Below are 19,887 nucleotides of genomic sequence, written 5' to 3'. Positions count from 1 at the left end.
GGGACCTGAGTTCAAATGTGACCTCAGACACTTAAACTTCCTAGCTGTGGGACCCTGGGCAAGTCACTTAATCCCAATTGCCTCAGCAAAAACAAACAAAAACCAAATATATCTATATCTATATCTATATATATCTGTCATGTGAAAGAAATCCCTGCATAACCCATGTCCAAAAAAAAAAAAAAATAAAATAAAATATATTTTAATCTGCACTCTGAATTCACTAGCTTTATATCTGGAAATGCACAACATGTTTCATCATGCGTCCTCTGGATTTGTGGTTGGTCACAATTAGTTACTAAGTCTTCAAAGTTCATTACTTTTATAACATTGTTGTTATTGTATAAACTATTATTCTGGTTCTGCTTACTTCATTCTACATCAGTTCATGCAAATCTTGCCATGTTTTCTGAAACTATCCTATTCATTATTTTTTTATGGCATAAGAGTATCTCTTTATATTCATCCCATAGCCCGTTCAACCATTCGCCAATTGATGGGCATCCATTCATTTTTGTACATATGGGACCCTATCCTTATTCTTTGATCTCTTTAGGGCTTTAGCACTTGTAGCTCTGTGTGGAAGAATATATACAGTTTGATAGCTTTTGGAGCATTGTTGATATGGTCTGTAGTTTAAAAAAAAATCTATCTGCTGGACATCTTGAGAGACGGTACAAATTTTCTACTTGAAAACATATTCCATAATCATCCATCAAAAGAAAGTTTTATTAAAAGGAAAGAAGCAATAAGTAACCCCCACATCTCATAAGTTCCCATATTCAGTGTCTCCCCCCCCCAAGGTACATTAGTGTTTTATTATATTGTAAGAGATAATGAAGGGGATAGGGTCAGAGAAATGAAGAAAGATTTGTATGAGTTGATACTGACTGAGATGGAAAGAATTAGAAAAATAATTTATAAAATGACAGCAATATTGTCAGGATAAACAACTCAGACTTAGGAGTGCCAATCAACACAATGCTCTAACATAATTCCAGAGGATTCAAGATGAGACATGAAAATTACCTCTTTTTAGAGAGATGATAAACTCAGAGAACAGATTGAGGCATATTTTGAGGGGACATATCCAATGGTTATTTTTTGCTTGACTATATACATTTATAATAGGGATTTTATTTTCCTTCTTTTCTCATTGGGGAGGAAAAGATATATGGGAGAGATAGAATGTAGATCTGTAAATAAAATTCATTTAAAAAGGCCTATATTCCCTTCTTTTTTGAGGCAAAGTTATAATCAATGGAAAAAAATATTTAGTAAGCATTTACTATGCACCAGGCACTGTACTAGGAATTGGGAATACAAAGACAAAAATGAGACAGTCCTTGTCCTCAATGAGCTTACATTTTAATGGAGACAATCAATACACACACACACACACACACACACACACACACACACACACACACACACACACATAAAGAATAAATATAAGGAGAATAAATACAAAGTGGTTAAAGGAGGTAGTTTCAGAGGGAGTGCATTATCAGTTAGGAAAATCAGGAAAGGCTGATGTAGAAGCTAATGTAGTGCTTCAGTTGTATCTCAAGGGAGAAAGAACAATGATGAAAAGGAAAGGAAGGAGTGCATGCTGGGTATGTGGAAGGGCCCGTGTACTAGCAAGGAGATGGGAAATGGAGTACCCTAAGTGAGAAAAAGAGGTCAGTGGAGTTGGATCCCAGATTGTGGGAGGGGGTGTAATCTCCAGGCAGGTTAAAAAGACAGACTAGGACCAAGTTGTAAAAGACTTTGAGGTCTAAAAAAAATTTATATCGTATCCTAGAGTCTTTGAACTTGTATTGATCTGATCAGCCACAGTCAGACACACTCTACCTTGACTCCAATATGGTGGGGACCCCTTCAATAACAAAGGACTACAGCCAACCAAGCAGAGACAAGAAGGAGCCAGTGGAATTGATTGAGCAGGGTCAGATCTGGACATAATGTAAATGACTCTGGCAGCAGTGTGCACGATGGACTGAAGTGGGGCAAGGCAAGGAGATTCGTTAGGATGCTCTTGCAATGATCTAGGGGAGAGACCTAAGGGCCTAAACCAAGGTAGTGGCTGTATGGAGAGGAAAGGGCTCAGAAACAAGAGATACTGTGAAGGCAGAAATGGCAAGTTTTGGTGAATGACTGGATGAATGGTGATGAGGGAGAGTGAGAAGCCAAAGACTGTTCTTAGATTATAAAGCTCAAAGAATGGATGGCTATGCCTTTGACAGAAACAAAGAAGCTTGAAAGAGGAGAGGAGTTGGGGGAGAGATGAAATCAGTTTTGTTCAATTCATTTACAAATTTCTTCTGCAGAGTTCACAGTTCTAGCCATGAGGTTTGAGGGATTCTTGGTTGTGGCCACCCTATCCACATGTATTGAGACTTATGTATCACAACTAAAATTGTCCCATCAACTCCATGAGAGTATCCCATACAGACTCTGGTGGATTGCCTAACTCTGATATCCTTTCTATTTTTCAACATTAAGTTTAGGTGACCCTTCCTACTAGTCTAGGGCTTCGATTGCCTCAACTCTTCCCCAATCCACTATCCCTTATCACTTGTTGTTGTGTTGTATCAGTCAGATCTTATTCTTCACGACCTGATTTGGAGTTTTATTGGCAGAGATACAGAGTACTTTGTTATTTTCTTCTCCAGCTCATTTTGTAGATGAGAAAATTAAGGCAAACTGGGTTAAGTGACTTGCTTAGGATCACACAACTTGTGTCTGAGGCCAAAGTTGAATTCACAAAAATGAATCTGATTCTTGGTCCATCACTGTGCATTATGGTGGGCCCCCCTAGTCACTTAATGGTAGTCAGTCTCCATTTAATGTGATTTTAACCCCCCCAGTCACTTAATTGTATTTAAATCACATTGGATGGAGGTCTATCACATCAATGAGTGTACCTGTCTTTGAGATTTCCCTTTGAGAGTAAAAATCAAATAAAGCCTGATTTTATTTATATTAATTAAAGGCAGGTAGGCAATGGGAAGAGCACTGGGTCTGGAAGTTCAAATCCAGTTTTAGACACATACTGGCAAGTCACTTAACCTGATTGCCTCAGTTTTCTTATCTGTAAAATAAATTGAAGAAGAAAATTGCAAAGCACTCCAGTATATTTTGCCCAAAAAAAGTGCAAATGGGCCATAGAAAAAGTGGATGTAACTGAACATCATGACATTTATATTAACTGAAACAATGTCTCAGAACTCTCATGAAGAAGAGAAATGAAGTTGACTTACCCTAAAAGAGGGAACTTTCATGATTAAATACCCAACAGTGAGACATGTCTAGTTCAACATTCATATAAATAATAAATGTTTATTGACTATAGATAATACAAGTATGGAAGATGGTATATCATTAGGCATTTGTAAAATTAGGGCTGATGGCTTGCCTTTAATTTGTTGTGCTTTTAGAGAGGTTGATGTTACTGCAGAGGACCCTGCAGGTTAGCTAGACCTTGCTACCCTAAAGGAGTGTGAGAAATTTTCATTCTCATGAGAACCCTTTCTGCCTTTAACTAGAACAATGGAAAGTACCTACTCAAACAGCTGCAATCAATTATTCATGAATATATAACCTTTTTCTCAGAATATTCCCCAAACTCCCACTTAGCTGCTGAGCTTCACTGACTATTTTGTATACTTTCATTTTTCTTCCAACATTGTATACCTTCATTAATCTCCCAACTTTGTACCACCCTTATTTATTTTTTTCTGTTCTCAAAAAATTAAAAGCTATCCAAGTATACTTAGCTCAGGTCATTTGGGTAAGACATCTGATTAGTTAGTGGATCCATAACCTGGGCCTTTCCTTTTGGCTACAAATGATAAAAATACTTTGGTAAAATCAGAGAGTGCAGAGTGGTAAATTAATTCTTCAATAAATCTGGTGCTGTTACTCTGACCTGTATGACTAATCTCAAATTATGAAGACCAGGATTGGTGGGAAGGAGCTGTCTTCCCATGTCAACATTCCAGGCCCCATTTTGGTGAGGGCTAAACTCCTTGCCAGACTGCCTCAGTTGGACTGCCAAAACAAAATCAAGTTTGGCTTGATGCTTTCTTCTGGAAAGGACCCTGGTAAATATCTGCTGGGATTTTCCTGTTTTTACTACTCGATGTAAGCTAATTCTGGGAGTTTGAGGGATAAATTAATTGCTAGTGCCAGATCTTCTTGATTCCAGAACTTTACCCACTGTGCCATCTAGATCCCTCTGACAGGATGCAGGAAGGTTTTGAATTTTCCACCGTTGATGTGTGGGAGTCTATTTCTGGTGATTGCATTTAAGTGAATTTGGCTTGAAGGTGTCTTGGGTCCTTGGTGGGTAAGCTGGCTTTGGTATTCACTGAAGATCTTAAAATCAAGTTAACTGTAGCTTTGATTTATTGGAAGGCAGCAAGCTTTCTTGTCTTGACAGTGCTGGCATCCATTAGTTTTGTTTGAGAACCCAGGAATTTCCTGGCCCTGGATGCTAACTCTTGGTCTGTCAGGGCTATAGTCAGCTATGGCCATCTGTCTTTCTATTACATCTTCCTGATTTATATAAAAATGATCTTGTAGCACAAAAGGAGGTAGCACTAAGTTAATTACTTCTTCCTATCTGAGAAAGATACTGCCAGCTTATTGTTTGTATACCTTATTCATTTTTAAAGTTATTATACTTAGAATGATTCTAGGAAGGATTCTAATCTCGTTAGATACAGCTTTGAGCCTGGAGTCAGGTGAACCACAGTTCAACCCAGCCTCAGACATCTAACTGTGTGATCCTAGGCAAGTCACTTAGCCCTGTCTGACTCAGTTTCCTTATCTGTAAAATGATTTGGAAATGACAAAATAACTTTAGGATCTTTGCCAAGAAAACCCCAAATGGGGTTGTGAAGAGTCAGACATCACTGAAAACAACTGAATAACAACAAAATTATAATCATAAACACTTGTATATGATTAACTCCTGCTAATCACTTTCAAAGGAAAATAAGAATTTTCCTAATTTAAGTGGAAGTCTTCTTTTTCCCTAATCTAGCTGCTCCAGGGCTAAAATAGATGTTAATTGCCAAGAGAAAAAAACATACTTAAAAAATACTTTATTTAAATATTGAAAAAACATACTTCATTTAAGATTAAATTTATGATAATGTATTTAAGAATCAAATAAAAATGAACTTTTGAATATGAACATGTGAATTATAATGGAATAAAAATCAAGTTTATACTGAATTTCATAGTGAAGTTTCTCAGAACTTAAAGATTGTTAAAATGGAAATTAAGAAATTCAACTACTTTTATTCTCTTTTTCTCATGCATGGAGACTGGGGTAAAGGATTCCCTCAAACCTTGTACTGTATCTTTTTAAAAATTTTTATTTATTTTGTTAAATATTTTCCAATTATATGTGGTTTTCCTAGTAGATTTATTTGTTTTTAATATAAATTGCTTTATGAATCATGTTGGAAGAGAAAAATCAGAACAAAAGGAAAAAAAAAACCATGAGAGATCAAAACAGAAACAAGAAATGAACATAGCATGTGTTTTCATACAATCTTCATAGTTCTTTTTCTGAAAACAGATAGCATTTTCTGTCCAAAGTCAATTGGGTTTGCTTTGGATCACTGAACTATTGAAAAAAACCAAGTCTTTCATAGTTGATCATTGCACATTCTTGCTGTTATTGTGTACAATGTATTCCTGGTTCTGCTTGTTTCACTCAGAGTTCATGCAAATCTTTCCAGCCTTCCTAAAATCAGCTTGTTCATCAATTTTTTATAGAATAATATTTTATTTTTTTACATACCACAACTTGTTCAGCCATTCCCCACTTGATGGGCCTTCACTCCTTTTCCAATTCTTTGCTACCACAAAAAAAGAACTGCTACAAACATTTTTGCACATGAAGGTTCTTTTCCCTATTTTATGAGTTTCTTGGGATACAGACCCAGTAATGGCACTGCTGGGTTTCAGTTATCTCTTAATACTGAAGAAGCATTTTTGCAGTTTGAGTCCCAAAATTGAAAGTTTCTTTTACTTATCACTTCTCAAGGCAAATTGTTGATTTATTATGAAAAGCTATTTAGTCTCTTCCTCTTTCTTCTAGTAACTCCTGTCTTTTAATTTTTCCTCTTTAAAATAAGAAAAGAAATTTTTTTGGGGAAAAAAGTAAATGATTGGGTAAATGATTTGGTGGCACGCGATCATTTAGTTCATTGAAGCAAAATATGTACAGAACTAATTGTAACTATAGTACTGTAGTACCTGAAGGACAATGGATAGAAAAAAATAAAACTTTCTGGAAATATGGAAGTTTTCATTTCAGAAAACTCAATAAAGTTATGCGATTGATTCAAGAAACTTTGCAAAAAGCCCAAAAGAAGCCAGTGCAGTTTGAACACTAGCATGTTTAAAAATTAAAACAACAAACACTTAAAATGGGTCCATCACAGAAGTAAATTAAATTGCAAGATATGCAGAAACAGTGGGAAAAAAAGAAACTAGATCTAATTATACATTGAAAATTTGGAAGCAGAAAAGTTTAAGATAAAGAAATTAAATTTACTAATAGGAAAGTGAAATACAGACAAAAAGAAATATTTCTTGCAACATAATTGGTTTGAATTGTAAGCTATTTCCTAACTATTAGTTATTCACAAAACTGAACAATAATATCAACGTTGGAATGAAAAGAGAGAGAAAAGCTTCTACCTGTTTCCATTTGAGCAAGCTTTCTTTCTTTTTTTTTTTTTATTAAAGCTTTTTATTTACAAAGCATATACATGGGTAATTTTTCCAGCATTGACCCTTACATAACCTTTTGTTCCAAATTTTCCCCTCCTTATCTCCAATTCCCTCCCCTAGCTGGCAGGTAATCTAATACATGTTAAATCCAATATATGTATACATATTATACAGTTATCTTGTTGTACAAGAAAAATCAGATCAAGAAGGGAGAAAAAGATAAACTAAGAAAGAAAACAAAATGTAAGCAAATAACAGAGAGAGTGAGAATGCTATGTTGTGGTCCACACTCAGTTCCCACAGTTCTCCCTCTGGATGCAGATGACTCACCTCACTTTTGAAAAGAGCCACGCCCATCAGAAATGATCATCTTATAATCTTGCTGTTGCCGTGTACAGTGATTTCCTGGTTCTGCTCATTTCACTCAGCATCAGTTCATGTAGGTCTCTCCAAGCCTCTCTGAAATCATCTTGCTGATCATTTCTTACAGAACAATAATATTCCACAGCATTCATGTACCATAATTTATTCAGCCATTCTCCAGCTGATGGGCATCCACTCAAGTTTCCAAGTTCTTGCCACTACAAAAAGGGCTGCCACAAACATTTTTGCATATGTGGGTCCCTATCCGTCCTTTAGGATGAGCAAGCTTTCTGAAGAGATGATAATTTTTCTCAGTTCAGAAGGGAGCACAGGTAAGTTGGGGCAATTTTGTTAAATTTATATCATGTTAAATTTAATATATACTTCAGAGGTTCATGATTTCATATACAATCCTCTTTCTGTTGCTTGTATTTTAAACAGTTCACATTTGTTAAGTTTGCAATTTAAAAAGACATTTAAAAGATGAACAATTGTTTCTCAAGGTTTTAGGGAGTTTCCTAATGATTTCCCATCCTAATTTCACAAAAACTGGTATCTTTATGTGGATTTTGAAAAGGAAGCTGGAATCATGGAGCAATGTTAGACTTAAGCAATTAAAGTTCAGAATTATGTTGGATCTGATAAGATTAGTTGGGACAATTATCAGTCCTGGTATAGTTGACCTGGGCTGTGGATAATTGATGAATAACAATATATTTTTGCAGTGGTGGCATTACTTATTGTGTATTCTTTTCTTATAATATTTTATTTTTTCCTTTACATAGACAATTTTGCTGGTTTATTAAAAAAAAAAAAACAACGGAACCATTATAGAATGCCAGAACAAATGCATGTTTTTTTGATGTAGAAATGTATTCATTTAGTAAATTCACATAGTAAATGTATTCAATTAAACTGGTATTTGATGGAATTAAGCTGCTATGTTTTGCATTTCAAATATTCATAAGCTTGTTTACATTGATGCTATTTATAATAGTTAAGTATTATAAGCTATGCTATTAATGTTTGGGAATAACTAGCATATGATGCTTCTATTATATTAAAAATATTAAGAGTAGTGGGTGGTGAGAACCCTCTTTCATTATGGAAGACTTATGAGAGCTTTATGAATTTGAACCTTCACATATTAGAAACATTTATCTAGGAAACATGGTGATCTCTCTTTGGTTAATAATAAATATTTAAATATATAGATGTTAACACATCAAGAATTATTGGTTTTGGTAAAGTTAGAAGACAATAAGAATTGTATAGAGATGGTCCATATACTGAAAAAAAAAAATAGAAAAAAAATTTACCTACAGTTGGGAGTGAAGCAGACATTAATCAACCATGACCCTAAATGGGTGGCTTCCAGCAGAAAGGACAAGTGTATTTATGGCTCATAAATTCAGGTGGCTGGAACATTTGATAAATTTTAAGCCTAAAAATAAACTGAAACCAGAAATGCAATCAGTAGTCCTTTAGACTTGGTAACTAGAAAACTGGGTTTGTATTTTAAAACTTCAGATTATGATAAGAAAGCTTCATGGATTTATAAAATTTACATGAGATATGAATGTGCACAAATTATCAAAAGTTTTCTAAGTCCCTTTTTTCCAAACTGATGGGAAGATAGAGCTCTATAGGAACTCTGTTTATTAGAATCTGTTTAGTAATGAATTCATTCAGATTTTCTAATAACTTTTTTTCCTCTGTAATAATGAATACAACTTTAAGAATATAAATTAGAACATAGTATGAAAACCTTGTAGTTCACAAGTAGTAGGACTATATGGAATCTTACCATATCTAATGACTGCCTATATTGCAAATTTGGGTATTTGTTTCCTGACAACTGAACCCTATTGAGTGAACTGTTTGTCATCTACAATGCTCCAAACAAACCTAAGTATCTCCTGATATAGAGGTTAATTTAAAGATAATTGTACCTTATTTTAACCGAAAGAACTTGGACTTTGGTAAAAGTGTTTATATTGACAAATAGGTAATTCACTCTGCAAAGACAAAATGCCAACAGCTGCCAAGTGGGAATTGTGTAATACATCCATAATTAAACCAATTCCTGCCATAGCCTTTGATCCAAAAGTGTCTCTACTGGATTTATATCCCAGAGATCATAAAAGAGAGAAAAGGACCCACATGTGCAAAAATGTTTGTGGCAGCCCTTTTTGTAGTGGTGAGGAACTAGAAATTGAGTGGATACTCAATAGTTGGGGAATGGCTGAGTAAATTATGGTATATGAATGTAATGAAATATATTGTTCTAAAAGAAACAATCAGCAGGATGATTTCAGAGACCTGGAGAGACTTACATGAACTGATGCTAAGTGAAGTGAGCATTGCCAAGACATCACTGTTCACGAAATTATATGATGATCAAATATGGTGGACTTGGCTCTTTTCAACAGTGAGTTAATTGAAGGCAATCCCAATAGATTTGAGATGGAAAATGAATTCTGCATCCAGAGTGAGAACTATGGAGACTGAATGCAGATTGAAGTATAGTATTTTCACTTTTTTGTTGTTTGCTTGTTTTTTTTTTTTTCTTTTTGATCTGATTTTTCTTACACAGTATGACAAAAATGAAAATATGTTTAGAATTGCACATGTTTAACTTATATTGGCTCTTGGGGAAGATCACTTGTTATTACAGGGGGAAAGAGGGAGAAAAACTTAGAACACAAGTTTTTGCAAAGGTGAATGTTGAAAAATATTCTTGCATGTATTTGAAAAAATAAAATACTACTAAAAATTAAACCAATTCCATGTGAATGTAGATTGCAGAAAGGTTAGGATGACAATCTCATGAAGGCAGTCATAGAATCCCAATGACATATTTCCCATTATCTCTTTTATGAACAGGTTTCTTACTTATCAGACCACAAGCATTGAGTAATGTGAAGTAATGATGTGTAAATCAATTGTCCCATAAAAATCCCCAACATTTATTCATGATCAGTTGAGGCAGCTCTGCTCCCACATACCTCTTAAAGGTTACTCTGCTACTTTGATACGTACAAGGCGATATCCCCAAATCCTTGTTTGTTCTCACTATATCCCTGAACCCACAATGAGGGTTCAGATTTCAGCCTGTAAATCTTACTTGTTCTTTCTAGTCTCTAGAAAATTTCCTTCTTTCCTAGTGGAGTTCAATACCCATGCTGACTCCTTTAAGTGCACCAACTTCTGCAGTTCTCCCAGTCCACCTGTTTCATGCTCCTACTCTTCGTCTTGCCATTGCCCCACGTGTTCCAGCTCCACGCTCACGAAGCTCCCTTATCTGATGATCGTTTGCCATGCCAGCTCTTCTTCTGCCCCAATCCTGTTTCGCATTCGCGCTGTAACCTCTAGTGTGTCTATGACTCTTCTGTTTGAAGCCGTAAGTTGCCCTGGTTGGGCTGCCTGGCTAGGGTGTCCTGGCTGAACCCTGGTTCACCTATCTTAACTTCTCAGTGCCTCAGTCTAGTTCTATCCTTTACCTCTGAACTCCCTGCTCTCTCTTTGTACTATTGACCACACTTAGCCAAAACCCAACCCTGGATGACTCGGATCAAGGATCTATGCTGGATGGAGTGGGAGAAACTGCAGAACCAAGTGACTTGGCCCATTACAAATTTATTACAGAACCAAAAAGGGGTCTTCAGCCAATCCTTTTATATCACCCTAATTGATTTGCTGTCCCCCTTACCCTAGGGCTGTTCCAAACCTTTATCACCACCATCCTTCCAGTTCCCAAGGCCCACAACCTTGAACCAACTGTAATTCCTCACTTGAACTCACCTTCATATCCAAAGTGTTGTCCAATCTTGTGATTTCCAATGTCATGATCCCTTATATAGCTATTTCTCTCCACTCACATAATAACCACCATTGTGAAAGCTCTCACCATCTATACTGGATTGCTGCAACAGCCTTTCAGGCAGTCTCTCTGTTCCAATCCATTCTCTCAGATGATGATTTTCCTAAAATGTAAGTGGGACTGTGTTTCAGGCCCCCCTCTAAACTCCAAAGGCTCCAAATTGCCTCCATGCTTTGTGAATGCTCTTTTTGGAATTTAAAGCCTTTCACTAATTAATCTCCTCCTCCCTTTGCTGTCTTCTTCCTATACACTCCCTTATCCAGAGAGTAAATTAAGCAGCTACACTGCTCTTACTATTCTACCTACAACACTCTATTGCATCTGTGGTCCTTTTTACAATCTGTCCTTTAGGCCTGGAAAGCCTTCTTCCTCTGCTCTCCCTCCCAGCTTTCCTGCTTTCCTTCAGGGCTTAGCTCAAATCCCATCTTCCTTAGCATTCCCAGTTCCATACTGCTCCCTCCAAGATAACCTTCCAGTTATTGGAACATTGTCCCCTCCACTGGGGTGTCTAAGTGACACAGCAGATAGAACACCCGTCAGAGGACCCGAGTTCAACTCTGACTGCAGACATTCACTGGCTGTGACTCTGGGCAAGTTATTTAACCTTTGTTATTGCCTTTGTTTCCTTGTCAGTAAAATGAGAAGGAACTACTATAGTATTCTTGCCAAGAAAATCTAAATGGGATCACAAAGAATTAGACGAGATTGAATAGACTGAACAATAAACTCCTCCATTAGAATGTGAGCTCCCTGAGGATAAGGACTGTTTTTACCTCTTTGCTTAGCAAAGTGTCTACCATGTAGCAAGCATTTAATAAAACCTGATTAACTGTGAGTCCTTAGGGTGATCTTGGTTAATCTCACGTATCAGTGCATGAGTTAGAATGTAAAATGTCTTTTCCCAAGACAGGTGCTCTTCTTTTAAGAAACTCTTAAGATGTCCTGCACAATCAAACCCCAGAAAGTAAGAAACACTTGGAGTCTGGCAAGGAGCCTTTTGGAACCCAAACAATCACACCCAAAATCTTAACCCCATACTTTGCTATAAGTACTAAGGCATAACATACACATGAGGGTAGATGATTGAAATAGTCTATGTATTCACATCACTCATTTAATAACAAGACCATAATTTTTTTCATTATGCATGAATTTGAGATATATTAGAAATACAAACTATTAAGTTCAATAACAAAAACTCTTGGGAAAGAGATAAAAGCAGGTAGTGGGAGAAGTTTCAGCGAATTGGATGGAAGTCTTCAAGGATTTCAGCATAAGTTTTCTTTTCTACAAAAGAAAAGGATATTATAAAATAAGTACTTTAAGTATTTTCATTAGAAATTTAGTTTAAAATTTCCTTGAATATATATAATATATAAGAATCCACATAGGAATATACTGTGTCACTCAGAAATTTTCCAGAGCAATAGGTTAGAAAAATTTTGTTTTGCTTCCCTTTAGAATACTGAGTTGGAAGTGGTAAGGCTATTAGAACTGCAGTGCTACTATGTGGAAGACAGAGAGGAAAGCAAAAAAGCACTGACTCTATCAGTCAGGAGAGGGCAAGCAGCCAGACACATCAAATGTCTTTGAGCTCTTGTTTTCAAAATAAAGGGCTCACAGCCATCAACTATTCAGAACTACAGTAGGGCATGATATTTATACCAGATTTTAAATTGATCTTTTAGCTTTCTCAAATTAATAAAACTTACTAATCCCACAATTCTATTCTGTAAATCTAAAGATGTTATCAAAAAGAGAAAAAGCCACTCAAATCTGGATCCTATGTCAGGTTGCAATACAACATAGTAATGGGATCTTGGGGAAGTTACTTTAGTTTTGTGGGACTTGAATCCCATTTTCTGAAAAGTAAGAAGCTACATTTGACTGACCCACAGCTACATAAATTGTGGCACATGAATGAGATGGGGTATCACCAAATTGGCACAATTAGACAAACATGAAGAATTTAGTGAGATATCAGGTAATTCAGGAAGTGAAGCAGGATCAGGAAAACAACAAATACAATCATTACAATAATGCAAACGGAAAGATCAATAAAACTTCAAATTATGGCTCCAGAAAATAGTCAAGAAAAGGCACATTCACTCCCTTCACACAATTTAGAAGGGACTTTGTTTACAGAATATTGTATACTATCACACAGTTGATGTTTGAGTGGTTTTGTGGGGCTTTTCCTACCCCCCCCCCTTTTTCTTTTTTAATCTTTTCTAAAAGGAAAGGCTCACGGGGTGAGAGGAATAGATCTGGAAATGAATGGTATATAAGAAAATGTACAGTAAAAGAAAAAACAAAACAAAACAAAACAAGAGAAGGCCAAATTGGACGATAATTGAAATCTTTTCTACTCTAAAATTGGTTAACTACCTGTGAACAAGAATATTGAGAGTGGTAAGGCAGTGAAAAACTGGACACCTAAATGCCTAAGAATGGGAAATGATGGACCATTAATGGAATGGATATAGCACCATTAAATATGATGAATTTAAAAGGATACAGAAAATAACCAAAAATAAAGTGGAAGCAAAAGAACTTTATATATACTAAGGCACAGAAACATAAAGAGAATCATATACTGAATATTGTTAGATATTGGTTTGTTTACTATGTTAAGTTTAAAAAGACTAGCATTTTTTGTTTAAACAAAAAATACTATATTTGTTTGAAAACAAATTTAACACGCTGGACTGTGTAATTACAAGATATGGGTTATAATTCTTGTTCCATCACTTATCAGATGTGTGACTTGAGACAAGAAAATCAACCTAAATCTCAATACATTACCTATTTTGCAGGGCTATTGTGATACTTAAATCAAATGTAGCCCATGCTCCAAAATGTTTCTGGGCTCACAGAAATCAATCTGATCCTGGGAACTTCTGGTGTTAACTTGGACCTAAATCATTTTATAAGCATCCTGGCAAGTTCTGGCTAGGAAGGATCTTGGAACAATAAAGTATTTATTCATGATAAAGATTAATAGCAAGCCAACAGAATGCAAATAAAATCTACATTCCCAAGTAATCCAGTCTCATTCTTCTTTCTACTCTGGTAGGAGCAATATATAAAGCCCTGGTCAGTCACAGTTCAGGGGATGAATGCTTCACCCCATTATTAATTATTATTATTTTTTGGTAATATTTGCCCATTTATTGGGTATGAAGTGTAATTTTCTTATTAGTAATGATATGGAACAAATTTTCAAGTGGTTGTTTAGACTATGTAAACTTTAGAAAACTCTGCTCAAATTGTATAACCAGGATAGAACTAAAGGACTTTATTTCTATGACTTAAACTTCATATCATATCATATAGTTTCATACGTAGTTACAAATTACATATTAAATATGATATAACTTCAGCATTTCTTGAAATTTGAAATACCTACCTTTTTCTTTGTAATCCTCAGGATGCAGTTTCATATATTGAAACATATCACGGTCCCTTTCAGCATACTTAAAGTCTTGGCGTTTAATAAGATAATATCCCACAAAAAAGAATGAAGTGACATACAAGAGCTGGCGATGCAATCCTGAAATTTATGAAAAATCAAAACCAAAAGATAAATGGAAATAAGATTTTGCAATGAAGAAAAAAATGCATTTAAATATCATGCAAAGGGCAGTCATTTTTTCCCATTACTCTAAAAACACATAAATAAAAAATTTCCCAATTCATTCATTCATTCTTGGGTATTTGCTGTGCCTTACTGTGGAAGTTATAAAGATGCCTGGCACAGAAAAAAGAACACAAGTGGAAGCCTGATTTTAATTCCTGCTCCAATATTTATCTGCACAACCTAACTGGGGCAATCCATATGAAGGCCTGTTTCTTTATCTTCAAATGAGAAAGACAGATTAAAATGATCTCTACAGTCACTTTTAACTCTAACAGTCTAAGGTCTAATCTGTTCATATCTGATTCCATGAAATTTTCTTCTGGGGAAATAATACAAAACACAAGAATTCTTTTGAAATGGATTAAAATTTGTCTGCAAGTCAAGAATTTCTCAAGCACTGACTCTGTCCCACATCATGCCTGGGGATACAAAGAAAGAGAAAAACAGGATCTGTTTTCAAGGAGTTCACAATTCAATGGGGGGAGCCAAGATACAAACAATTCTGTACAATCAAGGTGTGTGTATGTGTGTGTAAGTGGAAATAATCTCAATGAGAAGACACTAACATTTAGAAATCTAAGAAAGGTGAGATTTTAGCTGAAATCTAAAGGATGTGAGGGAAGCCAGGAAGCAAAGTCATGAGAGGGCAAGAGGCATGGAAGACAGTCAGTGAAAATGTTCTTGAGTCTCAAAATGGAATGACTTGTTCAAAGCACTGCAAGGTCGTCAAGGTCACTATCTGAAAAGTCCAAGGAGGGGGAGGAAGGTACAAAGACAGAAAGGGACCAGCTAATGAAAAACTTAAGTCAAAGAGAAGATTTCATCTTTGATTCTGGATTCAATAAGGGAACCCAGTAGAGTTGTGGTGTCAAACACAAATAGAAACCAGGGGCTACTGAATGGTATATCAAGATCTCTGCAGGCTGCATACTGATTTAAAAAAACAAATATTGGTTTTCTAAATAAATTTTTAATAATAATAAATAAATTTCTAAATAAATATCTATAAATAAATAAATATTAAACAACAATACTATACAATGATCAATTGTGAATGACTTAGCTCTTCTCATCAATACAATGATCCAAATCCATCCCAAAGGACTCATGATGAAAAATGCTGTCTCCTCCAGAGAAAGAACTGATGGAGTCTGAATCAAGACTGAAGCACACTATTTTTCACTTTATTTTCTCAGGTTTTTTGGGTCTTTTTTCTTTCTTTCCTTTCCTTTCCTTTTTTTTTTTTTTTTTAAATAGTTTTTATTTACCAGATATTTGCATGGGTAATTTTACAACGTTGACAATTGCCAAACCTTTTGTTCTAATTTTTCCCCTCCTTCTCCCCCCTCCCCACAGATGGCAAGTCGACCAATACATGTTAAATATGTTAAAGTATAAATTAAATACTATATATATATATATATATATATATATATATATATATATATATATACACACACACACACACACACACACACATGACCAAACAGTTGTTTTGCTGTACAATCGGACTTTGAAACAGTGTACAATTTAGCCTGTGAAGGAAATCCAAAATGCAGGCAGACAAAAATAGAGGGACTGGGAATTCTATGTAGTGGTTCATAGTCATCTCCCAGAGTTCTTTCACTGGGTGTAGCTGGTTCAGTTCATTACTTCTCTCTTGGAACTGATTTGGTTCATCTCATTGTTGAAGAGGGCCACGCCCATCAAAATTGTTCATCATGTAGTATTGTGGTTGAAGTATACAATGATCTCCTGTCCTGCTCATTTCATTTAGCATCAGTTCATGTAAGTCTCTCCAGGCCTTTCTGAAATCATCCTGCTGGTCATTTCTTACAGAACAATAATATTCCATAGCCTTCATATACCATAATTTACCCCACCATTCTCCAATTGATGGACATCCATTCATCTTCCAGTTTCTAGCCACTACAAAAAGGGTTGCCACAAACATTTTGGCACATATAGGTCCCTTTCCCCTCCTCAGTATTTCTTTGGGATATAAGCCCAATAGCAGCAAGGCTGGATCAAAGGGTATGATAACTTTTTGGGCATAGTTCCAAATTGCTCTCCAGAATGGTTGGATTCGTTCACAACTCCACCAATAATGCATCAGCGTCCCAGTTTTCCCACGTCTCCAACATTCATCATTATCTTTCCCTGTCATTCTAGCCAATCTGACAGGTGTGTAGTGGTATCTCAGAGTTATCTTAATTTGCATTTCTCTGATTAATAATGACTTGGAGCATCTTTTCATATGGCTAGAAACAGTTTCAATTTCTTTATCCGAGAATTGTCTGTTTATATCCTTTGACCATTTATCAATTGGAGATTGACTTGATTTCTTATAAATTAGAGTCAATTCTCTGTATATTTTGGAGATGAGGCCTTTATCAGAACCTTTAACTGTAAAAATGTTTTCCCAATTTGTTACTTCCTTTCTAATCTTGTCTGCATTAGTTTTGTTTGTGCAAAACCTTTTCAATTTGACATAATCAAGATTTTCTATTTTGTGATCAATAATGATCTCTAGTTCTCCTTTGGTCATAAATTCCTTCCTTTTTCACAAGTGTGAGAGGTAAACTATCTATGTTCCTCTAATTTATTTATAATCTCATTCTTTATTCCTTGGTCATGAACCCATTTTGACCTTACCTTGGTGTACAGTGTTAAGTGTGAGTCCATGCCTAGTTTCTGCCATACTAATTTCCAGTTTTCCCAGCAGTTTTTGTCAAATAATGAATTCTTATCCCAAAATTTGGGATCTTTGTGTTTGTCAAACACTAGATTGCTATTTTTATTCACTATCTTGCTCTGTGAACCTAACCTATGCCACTGATCAACTAGTCTATTTCTTAGCCAGTATCGGTCTTTTCTTTCATAACAAGATTAATATAGAAATATGTTCTACATGACTGCACATGTATATCAAATTGCTCACCATTTCAGGGAAGGGGGAATATTTGAGAGATTCTGAAAAGGCAAAATCAGGCTGTGGCAACAAACTGGAAACGTGTGTTTTGGAAAGAGATAATGAGGAGTTGAAAATGACACATTGATTGTAAGCCTGAAGAGCCTGGAAAAGCAGTGCTGCCCTCAAAGTAACAGGGAAATCTGGAAGAGTGGGAGGCTTGAGAGAATGATGAGTTTAAGATGTCCTAGTTCATCCAGGCAGTCAGAGATGTGAGGTCACAAAGAAGTTAGGGTTGGAGAAGATCTGTGAGTTATCTGTACAAAGATAATCTGAATCCATGGTACTGATGAAATAGCATAAATAAAAAATAAATAAACAGCACAAACGAAGAAGAGAAGAAGTTCCAGGGTAACCTCTGCGCTAAGTCCTGTTGGGATGTGGTCTGAGTCCAGCAAAAGAGACTGAGAAGGAGCCGTATGAGAGGTGGCAGGGGAGCCAGGAGCGAGGGGGAGCCTGAAACCCTTGGGAAAAGATTCTGGAAGAGGGGGATAAATAGTGTCGCAGACTAAAAAGTTAAGGCCGCTTTTTGGGAGCTTCTAGTCTCTGATCCTCCTCCTCCTCCTCCGGGATCACTCAGATGCTTTCCCCAGTCTGTCCTTCACTTACGTGTCACATGAAGCAGCCCTTTTCCTAGAGGAAAGCCCTCCTCGGGCACCTTGCTCTCTCCTCCTCCCCTTCCCCGGCAGATCCCTTTCAGTATCATCCTCAGTCTCTCATCTTCAAGAGACCCGCCGTGCCTTCCCCAGGGCCCAAAAGCCCTCACTCACAGTAACGGCCAGTCCCGTTAGCCAGCGCCCCTTTCGTCCCTTTCCCTTTCGGCGGAAGCTCCCCGGGGACCTCTCGGTCCTCTCCTCTAAGCCTGGCCTGCTCTCCCTCCTCACCCTTCTTGACCCCCGGGCAGTGTCCGATCCTCTCCCGGATGTTCTCGCCTCTCGAGGCCCGGGGCCACGTCCCCTCGTGAATCTTCACTCTCTTTTACTGGCTCTTCATGCACCTCATGCTCAGGCCCCGCGAGCCCCCCGGAGCCTCTTCTGTTCTTCCTCTCTGCTCGTCATCCGCCCCCTATGTTCAGAAGCACTGACCGCCGCCCGGGAGATGACTCCCAGAGGGACACGTCTGGCGCTCCACTTCCCGAGCCTGGCCTTCATTATACACCTCTCGCTCCGCCTTCCGCGGGCATTCATACTCACTACTACCGAACAGAACGCGCTGTATTTCCCCTCACACCCTCCTGATTCTGGGGCCGCAGCCGGGCCCTCGTTTAGCCAGGAGCCTCCCCCCACCGTACCGCCACTGCGTGACAAGGTGTTTCCTCCGGCTTAGGTCTAACTCTCTCTCTATAATGACACGTATAGATATAACAACATATAAATAACTCTGCTGGCGCTGACCGGAAGGCCAGGGGGCCGCCGAGGTAAGGGCGCCCGCCGAGGTAAGGGCGCCGGTGGCACAGTGGCCAGAGCGCCAGCCCGGTGTCGGAGCACTCAGGTTCCGTTCCCCAGACACCGGCTGGGTGACCCGGACAGGTCACCTCCCCCTGTTTGCCTCAGTTTTCTCATCTCTGAAAGGAGTCACACACACAAGTGAGCAACAACAAGGAGACCGAGAAGCCCGGGAAGGGGATGTCACTCTCGTGACGTCACCGCTCCCCTTCCAATACCAGATCCCCTCTCCCAGGAAAAAGAGCTGGAGAGAAGCGACTTACAACTGGTCTCCCCAGAAGCCCAAACTATTAAAGCACCTCTCCCGCCCCCTCCCACCGTCAACCGCATGAACTGAGCATGCGCACCTCTTAGTAACCCCCAACCCCCGAAAAAGTGCACTCGCTCCTCGTCCCGTGCACGCGCGTCCTCACCAGCGGTCATCACCGGGCGGCGGTGCAGCAGGTTGTCCAACAGCCCCGCGCAGTAGCCCATGAAGCCCGTGTAGAGGATCCGCGGGTCTGTCAACTTGGGGGGCGGCAGGCTCCGGGCCTCATCGGGCAGGAACTGCAGCGGGATGGAATTGGGCCTGATGCTCATCGCGCCTTTACGGGGGCCGCCGCCGCCTCCTTCGGCTGAGGTGAAGGGCACCGCGCGGTGTGCGGAGCAAAGGCGTCCCCCGGCACGCAACGTCCGGGGCTGCCGCTCCCAGGTTCCGCCGCTCCAACAGGCCCGCCCCCTTCCCTCCGCAGTCGGAAGGGAAAAGAAGGCGGCCCGCGGCGGCTCTCCTGCGGACTGGGAGGGACGCAAAGCCTGCAGAGGGCGGGTCTTACGCCCGAAGTTACGCCGC

General features: G+C 38.1%; 1 protein-coding gene across 2 annotated transcripts in view; it reads right to left on the bottom strand.

Annotated features, from left to right (window-relative positions):
- The window catches only part of NDUFC2 (NADH:ubiquinone oxidoreductase subunit C2), a 108,902-nt gene extending 89,045 nt beyond the window's left edge, over window positions 1-19,857 (bottom strand). The window contains exons 1-3 of one of the 2 annotated variants that reach the window (XM_074303986.1): window positions 19,472-19,782; window positions 14,412-14,555; window positions 12,080-12,289 (exon numbers count right to left, since the gene is read on the bottom strand). In XM_074303986.1, the coding sequence (XP_074160087.1) occupies window positions 12,240-12,289; window positions 14,412-14,555; window positions 19,472-19,637 (360 nt within the window). In that variant the 5' untranslated portion in view covers window positions 19,638-19,782 and the 3' untranslated portion in view covers window positions 12,080-12,239. Of the gene's footprint in view, window positions 1-12,079; window positions 12,290-14,380; window positions 14,556-19,471 lie in introns of those variants that run through there. The other variant, XM_074303988.1, reaches the window with a different exon arrangement.
- Between the last annotated feature and the right edge of the window lie 30 nt (window positions 19,858-19,887).

The sequence above is a fragment of the Sminthopsis crassicaudata genome, chromosome 3, assembly GCF_048593235.1.
Source record: "Sminthopsis crassicaudata isolate SCR6 chromosome 3, ASM4859323v1, whole genome shotgun sequence".
NCBI lineage: Eukaryota > Metazoa > Chordata > Mammalia > Dasyuromorphia > Dasyuridae > Sminthopsis > Sminthopsis crassicaudata.
This window is presented reverse-complemented; position numbering and strand designations above follow the sequence as displayed.